The sequence below is a fragment of the Callospermophilus lateralis genome, chromosome 12, assembly GCF_048772815.1.
Source record: "Callospermophilus lateralis isolate mCalLat2 chromosome 12, mCalLat2.hap1, whole genome shotgun sequence".
Lineage (NCBI taxonomy): Eukaryota > Metazoa > Chordata > Mammalia > Rodentia > Sciuridae > Callospermophilus > Callospermophilus lateralis.
The window spans coordinates 67,405,476-67,425,024 of NC_135316.1; the positions used below are offsets into that span (position 1 = coordinate 67,405,476).

General features: G+C 38.8%; 1 protein-coding gene across 7 annotated transcripts in view; it reads right to left on the reverse strand.

Annotated features, from left to right (window-relative positions):
* Positions 1–19,549, reverse strand: part of Epsti1 (epithelial stromal interaction 1) — a 132,045-nt gene that overhangs the window by 52,199 nt on the left and 60,297 nt on the right. For all 7 annotated transcript variants that reach the window (XM_076871897.1, XM_076871900.1, XM_076871899.1 and 4 more), the window contains 4 exons: positions 18,119–18,202; positions 14,790–14,863; positions 14,000–14,083; positions 3,291–3,364 (listed from right to left, as the gene is read on the reverse strand). In XM_076871897.1, the coding sequence (XP_076728012.1) occupies positions 3,291–3,364; positions 14,000–14,083; positions 14,790–14,863; positions 18,119–18,202 (316 nt within the window). The remainder of the gene's footprint in view (positions 1–3,290; positions 3,365–13,999; positions 14,084–14,789; positions 14,864–18,118; positions 18,203–19,549) is intronic.

A 19,549-nucleotide genomic window follows, 5' to 3' on the forward strand; every position in this document is an offset into this window, starting at 1 on the left:
ATTCTCTGCTCTAAGAAACTAAAATAGATGAAGATGTGCCTCTGAGGAACTAAGCACACAATTATTCAAGTGAAAGTAAAAGAGATAGATGGTTCTGATGACAGAAAATGTCCCAACATTACATTCAATGGGCTGAGCTGGAGAGGGGTGGGGCTTGGCAGTTCAGGAATATGAAGTTCCTGTTGAGAAATGGGCTTGATTCCAAGAGTTTTCCCAACTAAGATTTTAAGAACTGAGTCCCTTGTCTCCCAGAAACAATGCTGGAAACTGTACTCGGGAGAAGAGTATACCTAAGAGAAGTTATGAAAGCCCATCCATCCTCCAGGAAGATTAATAATGGTACTAACCCAGGGTTGAGACTGGGCAGAGGACCGCATTTCTATGTGATGAATGAAGAGGAAATAGACTTATTTCCTCAGCCTCTCTTTTTGCTTAATGTACACAAAATTTAGATTTTGGTGGGAAAAAACAGAAGTCAACTTTGCCAATCTTTCTCTCTGAGTTGACCGATCCTCTCCAGTAGTTCTCACCACAGGTACCCCTGTTGACAGTGCTCCTCACCCCCAACTTATGCTTGGTTACTGACCTTCAAAATATAACACACCCCTAAATTATCTATTTTTCCCAATCCCCCAAATCTCAGGACCTGATTTGACTGCATCACATACTATCTCTGACTTTGGAAATATCTGATTACCCAAACCTCCCCCTGTAACATAGAGATGATACATGTCTAATGGGGTTGATCTGAAAATTAAATGAAAAAAAAAAGTCTATATGATTACTGCTGAGCTTGACATTCTGCATGTTCTCAGTTATGTAGCAACTTTTTATTACTTGGATTTAAAAGAGCCAAATACTTTGTACTTTTAACTTAGATAAATGTAGAATCTATTATGTTAAATGGTTATTAGATATGAACTACAATTTTAAATGCTTAAAACAGTCAAACCTAATTCCTCCAGAAAATTCTTAAAAGAATACCATTTTCCCTAACACTTGTATGTAAATTGCATCTATACAATCTTACATCCTACCGGAGCCCCATCACTCAAAATCCAAACACATCTAACATGAATCCAAAAGCACACAATCAGAAAGATGACCACACCCCTACAAGCAAATTGCCATTTAAAAAGTAAAATGCTGGAATTTATTTTAACCAATATTTTAAATAACCTGGGTCACATCTTCTCTTTGATTTTTTTAAAAAAAGAAGTTTATCAACTGTTACCTCAGATTTTTTTGCATCTACCAATAATATTGACTAATAGGGAACACCATCCTGAAAAAACATCACATTTGAATTTTTCTAAGTGGTAAGTAGGTACAGAGATGAAAAATCATGGTGAAAACTGTACCAAGGTTAAACGCCCCTTCCTAACCTCTGCTTTCAGGCTCAAAAATCCTAGAACTAATTCTGAATTGTGATATCGAATCTGTCCCCAGTCGGAGTGGCAGACTTAATGCATCATTAACCTGGTCCGCTCTCAGCCGCCAATTGAAATAGTCACAGTCATTCGATTTTTAAGGAAAAGACAGTGCTGCAGAAGTACATTCCAGAGGTCTTTTCATAAAAACCATCCTGTGTGCTCCATCTGCATGTGCAATCTGCTTGTGTGTTTTCAGCCAGCTTGCATGGGCAGATTAATGTGTACAATTAGAAAGCAACCTCACAGGCATTCAATAAACTGCCTTCATTATTACACTCAGGAGAGTCCCTTTGGATGTCAATAAAAGCCTAGTTTTCTGCCTGTTAGCTAAATAATTGACAACACTAAAAATAATCAGAAGCAAATGAACGGAGTAAGGAACAAGGTGTGAAGAAAGAGCACATTAAGATTCTCCTGGTGGTGCCCCAGGTGGCCATCATGTGCTTTTTCTCCAGCAACTTGGATTTACAGTCTGCTCAAGTCCATGGTTGCCTTCTCTACAGGAAAAACACACCGTTCCTGGTCTGCTGTTGAACCACACATCACAGCATGCTGAAACTAGCAGGGTATTGACTCGTTTGAAAGAATTTCTCATTTGGGTTTCTATTTTGTGTTCTTTCACTTGACAGCTTCAGGAGAATCTAACTTGGGGGTAGAGGGCAGATAGTCTAGTTGGTCTGGTGAAATCTTTGTGCTGTTAAAATTCTAACAGCTTTCCTAGATTTTTTTTCCCCACCATGAACTGGTTCTAAGAAATTGTGATAAAGACTCGTTACAGGGAGGCTCCACCTATTCTAAGAAGTCCCTTTCATATTGGTAGCTATGTAATGGTCATTCATTTCATGAGCTATTGGCCTTTTAATTTCAAAAGTAATTCAAAACACAATGCTCTTAAAAGAAAAAAAACCTCACACATATATACCTCTTCTTGTGTTTCTCAATAGCCTTTAAAAATCAATTTGAGATACTTCTCATTTTTAGCCAGCTTCTCTTCTTCCTGGTTAACTGGGGCTTTCACGATAAGCAGAAGAAAGAGCAAGAGTGAAATGTGCGTGTAATTGAATTCAACTCCACTGATAGTGTGGGAGGTGGCTGAGGGCAAAACTTTTTTTCTTCTTTACAGAAAAAGGGCGACTGATCTTTAGTGTTTAGTAAAACACAAACTCAAAAAGCTAGAAGATCATGAAAGAAAGGGGGCTGGACAGCACAACCCCCAATATTTGAAAATTCCAAGAATCTTTCATCCTTCACCTTGCCCTGATTCAAATTCTCCAGACAGAGGATTCATTCAACTTCCCAGTCCTCTACTTAAGACCCCTCACTGGTAAGCAGGTCATCCCTTGTCCAGTGAAAACTAGTTTGGTATAGTAGAAAATTATTTTGATATATGACCACCAATTGGGAGTTTTGACAATAATTGCTAAATGATTGCAGTTTCTGAGTAGACTACATACTATAGTATAATAAGCCTCAGTCCACTGGATAAATCCCTAGTTAGTTTAGATTCTACTTCAGCATTTCATTTCAAACACCTCCATCCCTGTATCAATGTATTGGAAGTCAATATAATTATAAGCACACTGGATCACCAAAGAAACAGACCCTCCAAGACACTTTTAGTGGTGAATTTTTCAAATTTGGTAATATTAATGCTAAGTGACTCCTAGAACATACTCTGATGAATATAGATGTCTCTAATCTTAGTTCATCACATGATGACAGAGTTCAATTACATAATATTAGCAGCCATTAATCCAATGTCAGGTGTTTACAAAGTTACCAACACCTAGGACTTAAAAGCTAAATGAATGAATGATATGCCTATAAATGTACAAAGTTCTGAAAACATAAACTTACTATTGGTGATGCTCTCTGAATGCTTCTCTTCTGAGTTTTTCTTGAACTTGCTTTTTCTCCTCTAGCTTATTGCTCTGAAATTGCAAAGATCAAAATGTAATCTATTAAGGAAGATGTAGGTAGAATATAATGTTGAAATTATCCAAGGTCCAAAATCCTTAGGTCCCAGTGACCCAACAGTCTAATGTGGTCTAATTTGGTTCCCTTCCAGAAGCTCCAAAATTATCCCCTCCCAGAACCCACAACCACTTCACAGAAAGCCAGGAGCCCTAAGTTCTTCCACAGCTCCCCTCTCCCAACTGTATGATCACAGAATCATCATTGCACATTTTTATTTTGGTTCAAATGATAGCAACATTTTTAAGCACTGTTTTCAAAATATTCTAATGAAAACATAAAATTTCCATACCAACTATGTTTACTTAAGATTATAATAAATGGTTAAATAGTTCACTCAAAATTTATGTGTACACCCACTTTCTACTAACACATTCAGGAAAAGATTTTCAATAAGCCAACTCAACTCCCTTCTGACTTAGAATCAAACACTTAAAGCTGTTGAGAGACTGAACAGAACATGTCCTTAAAAAGCCATCCACTTGCATAAAAAGAGTTCTTTTATTTTTTTAATTAGCTGTTTAGAGAGCCTAGAGAGAAAAGAACTTCATATTTGATATTACTGCTACCATGGCTCTGGCACATTTTAATCCAATTTAAATAACCCAGAACATTTGCTTTTTGTTCACCATGACACAGCTGTCATTTTTTTTTACCTTGCCTAAGAAAAATAAGTAAAATTCTTATCCAACAAATTTAATAGGGAGTTGAAACAAGTTTATAACACAGGAGAAATGTGAAATTTTACATGAATCCAAGAGAGCAAACAGCTGGGTTTAATTTTTTTAAAAATGGATTTGCCCAGAGGAAGACCCTTAAAAAGACAATAATGGAAATCATCACTCTTAAACTCTAAGTTTGGCTCCATCTTTCAAAGAGAGGGAAAACTGTTCGTATTGTTCATTTCCATGAAGGTCTTCATTCACACAGAACTTTGCCATTTTGACAGGCAAAATGAGAACTGCTTTAGTTTTAGGGAAAAACTGTAGGAAATTTACTAGAGTTAAAGGGAAGCAATTATAATGGAAGCAATTGGATTGTTAATGAAACAATTCTAGGAAAATAACTAATGGAGAATTATAAAACCAAGTAAACATGATTTCAGGCTGGATAAAGTCCTCGATCATGAGAACAAAAGTGGTCACTTAATGACAAGATCCCTGCATCCCCTACCGGAAAATAATTGAAAGTATGAAGGACAGCAAGCAAGCAGTAGGTGCTGATGAAACCAATGTTAGGCACACTCCTTTGAGAACAATGAGAAAGTCACACAAGTGTCTAGAGACAAAGGCCGGGTTCCTTCAGCAAGGTCAGGAATTGAGAAAACTGTTTTTATTTTCTTCGCCAATAGATTCCAACTCACAAAACTGTTGGATGGTAGCTAAATTTTATCCAAGGAAAGTCTGTCTATCCCTGATCAGAAGAGAAAGATTTTGCAAAACCCTGGAGTAATTGAGAATCTGTATTCAGTACCTACCAACCTAGGCACTGATTTTACTATACTAATTCAAATACTTAGATTTAGTCAGATTGTTTATTGCTTTCCATTTAAGTCCTCATCCAAACATACTTAGGCACGTATACAAATGCAAAATAACCCATTTGAGAGCATGAGATCCAAATGAAGAAAAGATGGAATCATGTTTTCTCTAGTTCACCATCACTGAGTGAACTTAAGCAAATCATTTAATGTCACTGAATCTCATTTATTCAACAAACATTTATCTAATGCCTATTATATGCTTTGTGCTGTTAGATGCTAGTAATGTAGCTATGAAAAAGCTGAGACTACCCTGGAAATTTCAAAGTCTAGCTCAGGATATGGACAAGAAAGCAACAAAGGAAGTATGTTAAGTATATTAGGGAAAGCAGTTTGCAAGTGAAGTAATATGAACACACGGAAAAAGCACAAAAGCAGATGGTCAGGAAATACTCTCACTGGTTCCATGTTCATTCAGTGCCTACTAAGTGACAGGTTCCATCCCGGACACAAGAGCCAAGAACAACATTCAGAATGTGGCTTCTAAGCTCAGGTTCATGACTGAACTTCACCTAGGAGAATGTCTTTTTTATGGAGACTGTACTTAGAACTTTCTTCAGATTTTCTAAGGTGCTGATGGCCAAATCAAAGGACAAAACCCATAGGTATAAGGAGAAATAAAAATCATAGGTAGAGACCAATCTTAAAACAAGCAACAGTTTTCCAAGAGTGGGAAGAAGATGGTGCAAACCTTCACTTCATTGCACACCTGTTGTCCACTACTCAAGAGGGTTCCAGCAGAGGGGTCAGAAAGCCTAAATGAAAGCTAGCATTTAGCTCATCAGGACTTGCTCCCCAGCAAGGGACTGCTTCAACACTAAGGATGTGTCTTTCTTTGTCTCATGAAGTTGCCATTTATCACCAGTCTGAGCACCCACAAAACGGACCACCTGGATTGAAGAACCAGTTTTTGTTGTTGTTGTTGTTTTGTTTTTTGGTTTTTTTTGTACAAAGGCAATGATGGGCCAGCAATGTCCCTGGATAAGAAAAGCGCAATCCCAGAATTTACAGTGTTTTCAAGACATCAGAGAATATGCCAGTTCAGGAAATTCCAAGAAGTTCAAGGATAAATTGAAAGGTGTTTGTGAAGAGACGGGTGGAAGATATGGCTGGGAAAGTAAGAAGGGGCAAATGATGAAGGAATTTATATGTTCAGCAAAGGAGTCTGGACTTCACCAAAGGCAGTGGTAAGCCATTAAATTATTGTAAGCAGCACAGTAAGCTGCTCACTCAGGTAGCAACCCAGAAGATAAGCTGCAGAAAGGACTACGAATGTGAGAGAACCACAATCTAAGTCAGAAATTATGAGAGACCCCAATTAGGGCAGCAGGAATGGAAAGGAAAAAAACAGTTGAGAAAAATGGAGGGGACAGAAGTAACAGGTACAGTTGTGGGTGGGGTGAGTAAGAAAAGGGGAAGACAATCACGTAGAGAATCAACACGAAGGCATGAGTTCAATTTGAATCCAAAGGCTCTAAGGCACAGGTGTGAACATCTGGGCAGAAATCCCAAATATGTACTATGATATATGGTTCTGGGATTCAGATATATGTTCTGGCCTGAAGACATGAACCTCAAAAACCATCAGCATGAGCAATGGCTAAAGCCTTAAACGTGGGAGCTTTCACCTAAGGATAAGAGGTGTAGGCACAGAGATATCAGAGACCAATGGAGATATCAGAGACCAACAATGAACCTCTTGAAATATCCATAGAGGGAAAACAAGTGGATAAAAGGATCCAGAGAAAATAGAGAGGGGTAGATTAAAGGACAGAATATTTAATGATTAATAGCTACAAACTGTTAAGTATCTCCACTGGATTTTTCAGTTAAGAACATCATGGTGATTTTGGCTAGATCTATAATAGATATAGAAGCCAAATTCAGCCCACTAAGGAACAAATAAAGAAGTCAGAGAAGTTGAGTTCATAAGCCAGCTAAGGACAGCATCAACCTAGGGAATAGTTTCCCAAAACAGATTCCTTGGTTCCAGTGACTGAAAAAGAGTGAGTCTACAAACTGACATTTGGAAACAAAATTTGGTGGTAGAGAAGTCTTTTAAGACATTGTGACCCATGGCGTTTGGGACATAGAAGTTGAAAGTGAATTCGAATAGAGAGATGCTATTTGTTAAGGTTCGAGAGACCCAAGTATGAATAAATACTGAGAGAGGAAAAACAAACAAGAAACAGGGCTAAATTAAGAGATGCAAGGTCCCTGGGGAATGGGAGAAAAGAGGAGATGGTGAACAAAAGGTGGAAGAATCCATCTTTTCCTTCCTTTAAGAATGAAAGGCACCTTCTTAAAATGGGAATGGGGATAGAAGCAGCAAAGAGTAAGGGAACAAGCCATGTACGGTGGCACACATCTGTAATCCCAGAGCCTCGAGAGGCTGAGGCAGGAGGATCACGAGTTCAAAGCCAGCCTCAGCAAAAGTAAGAAGCTAAGCAACTCAGTGAGACCCTGTCTCTAACTAAAATACAAAATAGAGCTGCGGATGTGGCTCAGTGCCCCTGAGTTCAATCTCTGGTACCAAAACAAAACAAACGAACAAAAAGGAGTAAGGGAACAGAAAGAAAAGAAAAGATATTAAAGGCTAATGGGCCTTTCTTTCTTATGAAGTGGTCAATGAAGCCATGTGCTGAAAATAAAGGAGAGAAAACGAAGAAGGTAAAGTGAGCAAAGATCTTGGTAACTAAGGCTGGGCCTTGAATACAAAGGAAAAATGCTAGACTTTGGACATTGTTAAACACCTAGCTGAGATGGAAGCCCAGAAATCCAGAGTGGTCAAAAAAGGCCGTGTGGATTTTTTTCCCAGCAACCCCATTCATGTGGATTTAACAGAAATGAAGAAATTGAGCCAGGCTTGGTGACATACCCCTGTAATGCCAGTTACTGGGGGGCTAGGGCAGGAGGATCATAAATTTGAGGCCACCCTTGGCAACTTAGACCCAATCTCAAAGTAAAATGAAATTTTTGAAGTGCTGTGGATTTAACTTACAGGAAGAGTGCTTACCTACCATGCATGAGGCCCTGGGTCCAATCCCCAGTACTGTAAACAAATAAATAATTGAACCCATCCAATTAAAGTATTAAATAAGAATTATCTTCTTTATTCCTTCCTTCCAAGAGGTCAATATACTAGATTGAAATGAGATAGTGTTAAAGCACTTCTCCACTTTTATAATTAGGTTAGAACACATTATTAAGTGCTCACTAAGTGCTCGGCATTGTACTAAGAGCTTTGTATATTTTGCAACCTTTAATTCTATTCCTATACTCATTTTAAAAAAGAGGAAAGTAAAGAACAGAGAAGCTAGCAGCCTATACTCTTGGTACCACATCTGCATTTGGGAGTTCCCGTTCCATCCTCATGGATTTAACGAAATCTTACTGCATTTCAACAACCAAAGACTTACTGCCTCCACCAATTCATCCGCCAAAAATCCCCATAGAACGTAGGAAACATATTTCTTGAAAACACTGGTGTTCCTTGAATTTTCAGAAATGAAAACATTTCCCAGGTTATACAAACAACATTGAAATGATTTCCTCAATGTTGAGTTTACCCCTAGAGTTGTTCTTAAACCATTCGCCCTTGCTACTACTTGCTTCCTAGAAATAGGAAAGCAACATGTATGAGTTTCCTAAAAATATGTATATGTGGTCATCTTTGCATCTAATATGAATTGCTAATATTCTGCTCATTAGTTTCAATGCTATACAATAAGGTAGAAACTAGCAATGTTTCTCAGTGTCTATATAAAGCACAGTGACTTCCAGGGCTCCCAATGACTTTGGCAGCCGTAGCTCTCAGGAAGAACAAGAGGCTTTGGAAGCTACTCAAATCTCTTGCTGTTTTCTTATACTCTCTGAGGTTATGATATCCCAAGAGGTTGAGAGAATCAAGTAGGAGTATTTGGAAATGACATAGCACTGTATTATATAATTTTAAACATAGGGAGATGGGAGCATAATAAGGTAAATCCAGGAGGTAGGGAAGGTCTTTGACATGGACAAGGAGGTTATCATTTTTTAGGTTTGTGATATTATGAAAGCCTAGAAAAATCAAATTATTACTTCATTCATTAATGTGATTATTAGGGGGAACTATGGTGGAGGTTTACTCCCACAGCACTAAATTTGGATGAAATCTTGCTGTGAGAATTTGCAAAAACCTGTCTACTTATGGGCAAGATCCACTGGCAAAGAAAGTACCTGCTTCTGGTACATTGCCTTCATTTTTAATGACTTTCTTTTACTCTGCCCTAATATTTTAGAAACATTGTCTCTGCTTTATAGATTTAAGGGAAAAGACATTTATACATAATTATAAAAGAGTTGTAGTAGTTTCCGATGGTTGTTATATTAAAAAAAATTTAACATAATCTTAATTGTTTAAACAACACAGATGTATTATCTTACATTTCTAGAGGTCAGCCACCCAAAATGAGTCTTGCCAGATTAAAATTAAGGTGCATTCCTTCTAGGCACTCCAGGGGAAAATCAGGTTCCTTACTTTTCTCCTCCTCTAGAGGCCTCCCACAGTCCTTTGCCAATGAACCCTTCCACTTTCAAAAGCCAGAAAGACTGACTCTTTCTCAGTCTTTCATCTCTCCTTTCTCTTCTACCTGCCTCATTCAATTTTTAAGGACTCTTCTGACCATATTGGTCCTGCCTAAAGGTTGCAGGAAAGTCTCCCTATGTAAGGTCAGTTGATTAACAACCTTAATTCCATCTGCAAACTTAATTCCTCTTTGTCATGTAATATAACATATTCCTATGTTCTAGGGATTGGAATTTTTTAAATTTTTTATTCTAATTTGTTATATATGGCAGCAGAATGCATTACAATTCATATTACACATATAGAGCACAATTTTTCATATCTCTGGTTGTATACAAAGTATATTCATACCATTCGTGTCTTCATACATGTACTTAGGGTAACGATGTTCATCTCATTCCACCCTCATTTTACCCCCTTGCCCCCTCCCTTCCCCTCCCTCCCCTTTGTCCTACCTAGAGTTCATCTAATCTTAAATGTTCAACATCTCTAGCAATTAGATAAATGCAAATCAAAACTACTCTAAGATTTCATCTCACTCCAGTCAGAATGGCAGCTATTATGCAACAACAATAAGTGTTGGTAAGGATGTGGGGGAAAAGGCACACTCATACATTGCTGGTGGAACCACAAAATGGTGCAGCCAATATGGAAAGCAGAATGGAGATTCCTTGGAAAACTGGGAATGGAACCACCTTTTGGCCCAACTATCCCACTCCTTGGCCTATACCCCAAGGACTTACAAACAGCCACATCAATGTTAATAGCAGCACAATTCACAATAGCTAAATTGTGGAACCAACCTAGATGCCCTTCAGAGATGAATGGATAAAGAAAACGTGGTATATATACACAATGGAATATTACTCAGCAATAAAAGAGAATAAAATCATGTCATTTGCAGGTAAATGGATGGAGTTGAAGAATATAATGCTAAGTGAAGTTAGCCAATCCCCAAAAACCAAATGCCCAATGTTTTCTCTGATACAAGGAGGCTGATTCACAGTGGGGTTGGTAGGGATTATAATTTGAAGGAGGGATAAGGGGGCATTACTCTGCCTGCCACATGAATTATAATCTATTTGTAAATCAATAAATATCAGGCACAATATGCCAGGTACTTCGTAAAAGCATTGCCTTCCCTCGCTCTCTGAGGCTTTGGAACATGTGGGGAGACAGGAGGATAAGAGAACATTGCTTTCCTTCAGTGTGGTGCATTGCATGCTGATCAACCCTTCACAACCAGCTCTAGCAGAAACAAAAAGAGCAGGTTGATTTGTAGCGTTTGCTCATTTCTGTAGTGTAAATATTCCCACCATAGTCAGTTTCAAGCTACTGTGAAGACAACTAACTCATAAAAATCTTGAAAATGTAACAATCCATTCTCATGAACCAGTCTGAGGTGGCTCTAACACACTACCAAAAGTATATAACACCATATCCTCTGGTTTAGGGAATGCATTTTTAAGCAAAGCATCCCAGTGTCCATTCCAAATGTTTCCCTCACCCATAGAATTAGCTCTCCCTTCATTAAGGATCAAAGGATGATACGATGATCCAGTTCACTCTCACCTCTATTACACACACAAATAGTGACCCATCAGAAGGAGATCCAGTGTCCCCTGTGACCCTTCCTGAGAGAGAGGGAAAACTGAAGGGCAAGATGGTAGGGAGGTTAAAATCAGAGGCCAGGCTAGAGGCTCTTGGGTGGTGATAGTTGCCTGGCTCCTTGCCTTAGGCTTCCCAGGAGCCGCCATTCTGCCTGGGGAGGAGGACAGTAGACTGCAGCCTGGAATCCATGTGCATATTTGTTGAGCATTTTAAAGAATTAGTGCTCCATAAGCACAGTCATTACCATCTCCTTTGGCCATTTTCACACTGGCAATGTGAAATATGCCACTTCTGGATAGCTAATGCCTACTTTTCTACCTGACACCAGCTACTAAAATAGGTTTATGTTTCATATGAAAAGCCACAGATTTATATACAACAGAAAGGGCTCGGTCACTGTGGCAGTGCAGGCCCATCAGCCACAGAGATTAAGTCCACAGAAGGACAAGGGCAGGTAGTTTCTTATTTTGTAAGGTCATTTAAATTAATGTTCCCTATACTTGCATATGCACAAAGAATCACTCAGAGAGCTTGTTAAAATGCAGATTCTGATGTGGTAGGCCTGAGGTGGGCTTGAGAGTCTGAACCTCAACAAACTCCAGGGATGCTGATGCTGCCTATCACATGAAGAGTCTAGTTTAGGCCTCTCTCTTCCTCCATCTCTTTCCAGCAAATTTATGCCAGTAATCAGTATAGTTAGTCATTTTAGAAAAGCCAATCCAATTGAGATCACTATATTTAATGACTGCTATGGGTCAGTGTTATGGTATAACTTGGAAAGGGGGAAATACTGCTTTGACTCAATGTTAAGGAAGAGAGTCTCAGCCCTTAACACTTCATATGAGTATGTTATCTGGGGCTGGGATTGCGGCTCAGTGGTAGAGTGCTTGACTAGCATGTGTGATGCACTGGGTTCGATTCTCAGCACCACATATAAGTAAATAAAATACAGATCCATTGACAACTAAAAAATTTTAAAAAAAGAGTATGTTATCAATCCTGTGAAGAAATGAGCCATAAACAACCCACAAGATGGCCAATTATGGGTGTTAAAAATGACCTTTAAGATAAAAGGCTACAACATAATAATTCTTTAAGGTCTGCAAACCTCTTAATTCAGTTCCTGATCATGATTTTATCACTTTCGCCTGAAATGCAGGCAGATTATGTAAAGGGTACCAGATTCCATTCACAATCACAGACCAAACAATGGGAGAGGAAAAGATGGATAAAGAACAGAAGAGTGGGGAATAGAGAAATATAGAGAAAGAGGTCAATAAAATGAGGTTATGGCAAAAAAAAAAAATCTTGTCAACGATGATGTCTTGGAAATGGATTGCTGAATAAAATTTAAGAACAAAGTTCCTACATTCATTTTTTTATACCTTCAGCATTTTATTATAGTTCCTGATGTGCAAGACCAGTCTTATCTCCACCTACAGAGCCCACATGTCTATAGCAATGGGATGCTCTTGAACTTAAGAGAAGAGGTGGTGCTTACAGACTCATATTATAGGCAGAGTTCAGAGAAGGCTGGGGGCCTGCCCCAGGTCAAACAGCACAGCAGACACCTTCCAAGGAAGACCAGTTTACTCCCAGCCAAGAAGAGAATTCCTCAGGGGAGGGGAAGACTCTTTCTCTCCTGTATTCCATCAGCCATCAGCTTTTAGCTTCATTAACTGTAACTGGTTAAAACATCTGTGGCTTGATAATCAGGTTTAAATTTTGACCAATACTCAATCCTTAAAAGAAAACAAAGAGGGAAGGAAAGAAAGACAGGTGGACATCAGGAAAAGTTTGTGTTTCCTTAACGTGTCACATATGGTTGGCATCATGTGTCACTCCCCTGCCCGCAAAACTCCAATGCTTAGCTTAAAACCTATTGCAACTCAAGACCATGTGAAGAATGGGAACAGGAAGGAGGGGTAGAGATGGAAGAATGCTACATTCTTCATTTTTCTCTAGCAGATGATCTCTTCCTCTTTTTCATCTTCTTTCTTTTTATTTATTATTTTTTGTGTGTGTGTGGTGCTAGGAACCAGTTTATAGCATAGTCGCATGCATTAGGCAAGTACTCTCCTAAACTACATGCCACCCTCCATCCCAGATAAACATTTTTAAGAGATTTTCCCAAACCACAGAAATTATAACTACTATAACATCACTTTGAGGTTTAGAACAGATCATATAACTAATACTGAAATATAAATTACTCCCTCCCGCTACTCCAACAGTACTGGGATTGACCTTAGGACCTTGCACTTACTATGTAAGCACTCTGTCACTGAGCTATATTCCCAGCCCTTTTTTTATTTTATTTTGAGACAAGGTCTTTCTAAGTGGCTCAGGCTGGACTTGAACATGTGAACCTCCTGCCTCAGTAGCTGGATTATATGTATGCACCACCAAAACCAGCCAATGTGCTTTTCTTTTTTTTTTTTTTTAATCAGTAAGACAGACATGCCAGCCTATATCACATTCACGTGGAAAACTCAGCAAAACTCAGCATTTGAATACAACTATGAGAGTGTACCATTGATTGCTACTATTACTAGTTGCTTCGCCTTCTGCCTAAATATACAATTGATAGCTTGGTCACTCACCTAAGAGGTGAGACAGTGTGCTGATTCAGAATCCGAGCTCTGGGGCCAGTCTGCCAGGATATGGATCCTAGTTCTTCTAAGTACTGACTGTGGCCCATGGGCAAGTTATCTTCCCTCTCTTTGTCAGTTCCTCATTTGCAAAATTGGATAATATCTATCTCATCCGATTACTGTAAGGATTAAATGAGTTAATATAGGGACAGCGACTAGAAGAGAACCTGGCCCAAAGCCCTCAGTAAATGCTAGCAAATTATCCTCTCCACCTTCTTACCTTCTCTCTTTGAATTGCCTTCATTTTTTGGAGCTCAGCTTCTTCAGCTTCCTTCCTAATTCTTACAGATTCTTGTCTTTTTAGCTAAATTGTGTTGCGATTACGGAGGACAAAAAAAAAAAAAAAGAAAAGAAAAGCAGTTAGCCATTTTTCATTCTGAACTTCTGGAACTCAAAATTATGATGAAAGGCAAATTATAGTATTGTTTTGCTCTACCTCACCATGATTATAGGTTGTTCCTTCAAGCTACTTAGATCACAGAGAATGGCCAGGCCACATCTCCTGCCTGAGAAATTGGTGTGTTTCTTCTTTGGGATGTGTGTATGTGTGTCCATCTATCTTTATCTTCCTTTATCTTACTGTGTGTATGTGGGGGGGAAAGGGCAGATAATATCTCCTGATGATAAAACGCATAGTGTTCATTGTAGAAATCACTGGATATATTAAATCTTTCTTTGTACCATTTCCACTATAGACTTGGGGTAGAGGAAACCATATTTTTGGAACTAAAACATTGTAGACTTAAACTATAGTGAATACATAAATTTAACTAGGAAAAAAGATCCCTTTAATTAAAGGTCATGCTAATACACATATGGCTTAGATAAGAATTCTAGATGTTTTTCTTTAGTTCTCATTTCTTGGCCTCTTTGAATTTTGAGCATTGCCTTTTGCAATTGGCTTAAAAGTTTTATGCTTTGGTAAAGTTACTATGTTATTTCATGGTTACTTGAAAGTGCTGGTCCTCAAATTCCTTGCCAAAATTAAACAAAAATAGATGGATTCTGACCTTTTGCTGATATTTATTTTGCTTCAGTTGGAGTTGTTGTTTCTGCCTGACTTCAGTCTCCGACTGGCTTCCCCCTAACCGAGGGGGAAAAGCATGAAGGTAAAACATGAATATTAAGCTGAAATGTCAGCCACCAAGGACTAATATAGGAGCAACACAAGTTACTTTAGTATTTTCATTCCCCCCAGAAATAGAAACATTACCAGTTATCCTAATAAGACCTTAAAAATGGTAATTACTTAGAAGAAAAGCAGCTTGACAGAAAGATGAGGCCATATTTCAACTGGACCATCCTACTAAAAATTTTCAATTAGCAGGTAAAGTTTTAACTCAGATTAAAATCATAACTCAAGGGCCATACTTAACAATAAGAAATACTGCCTATTCTGGAAATTCTAGAACATTCTTCCTGATTGAGTGCAACCAATAAAAATAATGAACAATGATGCTTCAACTACTTTTCTTGTTTTACCTCTATTGACCTAGTTCAAGTAGAGAAACTCAAGAACCCCTCAGGGCTTTGTCACTAGGTAAGTGAGTAGACTTCATAACTTACTCTTTCAAACTATAATGGAAATATCTCAATGGTAACTAATTCTCAATCCATGATATTTATTGTTCTTTCTTCAGATATTCAAGAAGAAAAAAAAAACATGGATATAAGATTATTGGCTTGCTCTCTCTAAGCCAAAAATGATCTGGGGCCAGAAATGTTTACAGTTTTACATCATCCAAGAACTGTCATTTCTCCAGTGTTTAGGCAGGCTAGATGTACATATCAGAAAAATTTCTTAGAAATCGTTCTCTGGTGCTTTGGTCACTAAAAATGTAATTTCTATGAAAGATTCACTATCCCAGAAAATACATTAAAATAATTTGCATTCATGATAGTTTTTTATAATTGAACTGATAAAGATATCATAGAGAGATATCTTCTGATTTTCAAAAAATATACAAAGCATATTTGACTTGGGCCCTTCAATCACTGTTGTGGGCAATGGGAAAGAAACAGTGAGTAATATTGAAGCTTTTTATCTATGTTCCAAGAACTTTCAGTACCTCCTACAATTTCAATATTTTAAGTGGTAGAGAAATGGGGGAAAAGTTGAGAATTAGAAAAAAAAAAGGAGAAAAATCAAATATCTAAGTACTTACAGATTTTGTTCAAAACTCATCTTAAAATTTAAAACATTCTAGAATTTTCTTTTTTTTTTTGTCCCCAGTCATCCCCTACACACACCTATTTCTAGATACTTCATACAACAGAAAGTTAAAAATGAGAACCTTGCTCATTTTCATGCTAAGATGAAAGATAGTAGGTACTAACTGCTCCAAATTCCAAAAGAAGGTGCCTGGCCCCCAAGGAAAGATCTGCAAGGATGTCACTGAAAACCAGTTTGGAGAATCTTCAATGGTAACTACTTTCCACCGATAAAAGAAGTTGAATTTGTGAAAGGAAGACAGAAATCTGAGGAACATTGTCTTTCTTAACCATGTCTTTCTTTCCTGTTTGTTATTGAGAAAAGAAAAATCTTCACATCAAGGTGAGCAGAAATTTAATGAAAATCACTTAGAAGCTTCAACCTGCATCCCTAGGTGTAAGAAAAAATGCCTAGAAAAGTCAGGAACCTAAAGGCACAAGGTTTCTGTCAGCTGCCTACTCACATGGGTCCTCAAGAAGAGGTAGTTAGAACATGAGTGGCCTGAATCTACAGAATATGGGGGAAGAAAGCATGAACAATGCTTCCCTTACTTCTGACGTGGGCTTCATGAGAGAAAAAGTCAATCCAAAGCCTTCTCAGAGGGACTTGTCTGTGAGCATCCCTTAGAGAACAATGGGCCCTACAAAGAGTTTACCAAATGCCAACAGTGAGGCCAAGCACTGCCAGTGGGAGAGTATATGGTCTCTTGTCAGAAAAACCAGGTAAGAGGTGGGTGACTAGGAAGGAGGGTTGCTGAACTCAAAAAGCAGGAGAGAGAATGAGCAGTCCTCATGCACCTGGGCTCTGTATACTACCTTACCTCTTTCACCTTCCATTCCCCCTTTGGCCCTAGAGGAGTGAGAATCTGGGAACAGAGCATTCAATAGAGGAAAGTCCAGCCACACCACCCCACTTCACTTGCTAGTTTCCTCCCTGGAATAGACCTGGCCTGAGGCAGAAGGAGCAGGGGATAGGGGGGTGTCCTCCATTAGTAAAAGAGTTTGGACTCTAGGACCAAGCATAGGACTGGAAGCTCAGTGATAAAGCACTCACCTGACAGGCATGAAGCCCTGGATTTGATCCCCAGTGCCAGAAAAAGACAAGAAGAAAAAGAAAGGAGTAAGCATTAATTACTGAAAGGAAACTCATGCCCAGAACTAGCTTAATATCTCTTTAAGGAAGACCAAAAATACCCAATTTCTCACTCCATCCAAAGGACATGTGAAAGGCTAGGCTAGTCTCCCTCATCTGGTTGGAGGGGACAGGTTAGAAAGAACTATTTTCTGATTATATCCCTCATGACTTATTCAACATAAAGATGATACATGAACTTAACCCTTTTCATGAAAAACAGAGGGATGTGGAATAACATCATCCAGTGATTTCCAAATTAGCCTGTTTTTACCTAGATCCAAGAAAACAAAAATATGTCTCTCAGACTATCCAACAGTAAGTGGCCCCTGACTCCAGACATGTTTGTTAACTATCTGTGGAAACTATATCCAGCCCTTTAAGTTCTCAGCTGCTGGTGGTAGAGAAATGGGAAGAAAGGAAGTGAATGATTCACATTAGGTGGCATCCCCTCTGATGATCCAAACACCAGCAGAGGTAGACCAGACAATTCATCACCCTGGCAGTGTGGCTCCCAAAGGTCTCTATTCATAGAATGAAAGCCCAGGTGACATTTGTCTTTTCACCCACCACTGGGTTCCCAGCTCTCTTTCATCTTGCCTTTGAAACTGACTCCTCCCTTATTTTCTTCACATTAGCATTTAGCTGCCATGATTAATATGCTGTGATAGCTTTTCCTCTTATCCTGACTAGTGCTATGACAGGGCATATGCAGCGCCCCAGGTAAGCTTTCTTCAGAACTGAGCATCTAAGAGGCTCTAAATTATTTGTCAATTAAGCCATCACTTTATTCCCACATAGCTGGGGCATCACACATTTGCTACTTGCAGAAAGACAGAAACAACCATATATACTTAATTTGTTCCAGCATTAAATGCATTCCATCCCAAGCAGCCCAGCCACCAATCTCTATTGCAGAAAGAGGCATACACAGGTGCTTATAGGACCCATGGGTGGCCCTGCCTCCCACTTTAGGGAACTGGTTTGCTCGCTTACCCAGCAGTGTTGGTACCACATACACTGGCTTAGCTCTATTCTGCTCCTTCCACTTCTCCAGGTTGGACAGTTCTTGCGCAGCAACTAAGCCAGGTGAGAAATAACAGATCATCAGTTTTTAAGATTTGAAAACTGATCACTTCAAAGTATAAGAAGCAACCATCAGATGACAATTAATCACATGCTAGCATGAGTGGACAAGATGCCGCCCCCAAAAAAAACATATCCTATCCTAACCCCTTGTGGCTCACTCTGGGGACACTTCTCTCCAAGTACCTGCACAGAGAAACAAAACAAAGGAGCATAGTGCATAGTTTTTCCTTCCATTCTGGCTTTTTTTCTTTCAGTGCTGGGGATTTAACATAGAGCTTTGCACACAGAAGGCAAGCGCTCTACCACTGAGCTGTAGTTCCAGCCCTTCTTATTTTAAGACAGAGTCTCTATTACCCAGGCTAGTCTCAAACTTGTGATATTCCTGTCTGAGCCTTCCTAGTAGCTGGGATTACAGGCATGTACAACCACACCCAGATCCATTCCAGTATTCTTAAAATGTCCAATTAATTTTAAAGGTTTCCTATAGAAAATGTTTATAAAACTAGAATCCATGTCAATAAAAATGGTTCACACACAGTAAACATATTCCCAGAGAATTCTGATGCCCATATTCACTTTATTTTAAATGTTTCCCAAGCTCATTGCAACTCAGGGCAGTGAGGATCCTGCAACTGTAGCTGGGTACCCCTGCTCTGGTTGCTGGTATTAGGGACCAGCTGCCTGGGGAGCATGGCTCATTACTCAAATATTCATTCTTTGTGACAGCAGAGGGCACCAGGAGATACCAGTTCTACTGCTCCAGTACATGCCCTGGTCTCCAGGTTAGACCCAATTAGTTGCAAATGTCCATTTATATAATTTTTCAATAGAAAATAAGAAAAATTCTGAAACATTTCAAAATCCAGACCACACTGAGATTTAAATTCCTGTTAAGTATTTAAATTAAAAGCTTGCAAGATGCTGGAACTTTGGAGGTTCTGTTGGTCAACTGCCTGCAGTTTCCATAGTCACTGCAAATCTGTGATTATCATATGGTATTCTGTATTGACCCATTATTGTTCCACACAGGGGGCTATTTCTCTGGTGGGGTCAGGTGCTTTCTTGCCATGTCCTTAAGCCTATCGTTATTCACAAAATTAAATTACCTACTAATGATCTGAAAAAGGAGAGCATAGCATTTCAATATTAGCACCATAGCCTGACTTTGAGCATGTCTCAGAACTTCACTATGAACTGAAAAACCTTGAGCTCTCCTTGCAACTACTAAAAGATACCTTTAAATGGCCCCATTTATATTTACTAACTGTCAGTTAAACATGTTATAAACATGCTTAGTACAAGGAGCACAAAAATGAGTAATGTAGTCTCTGCCCTCAA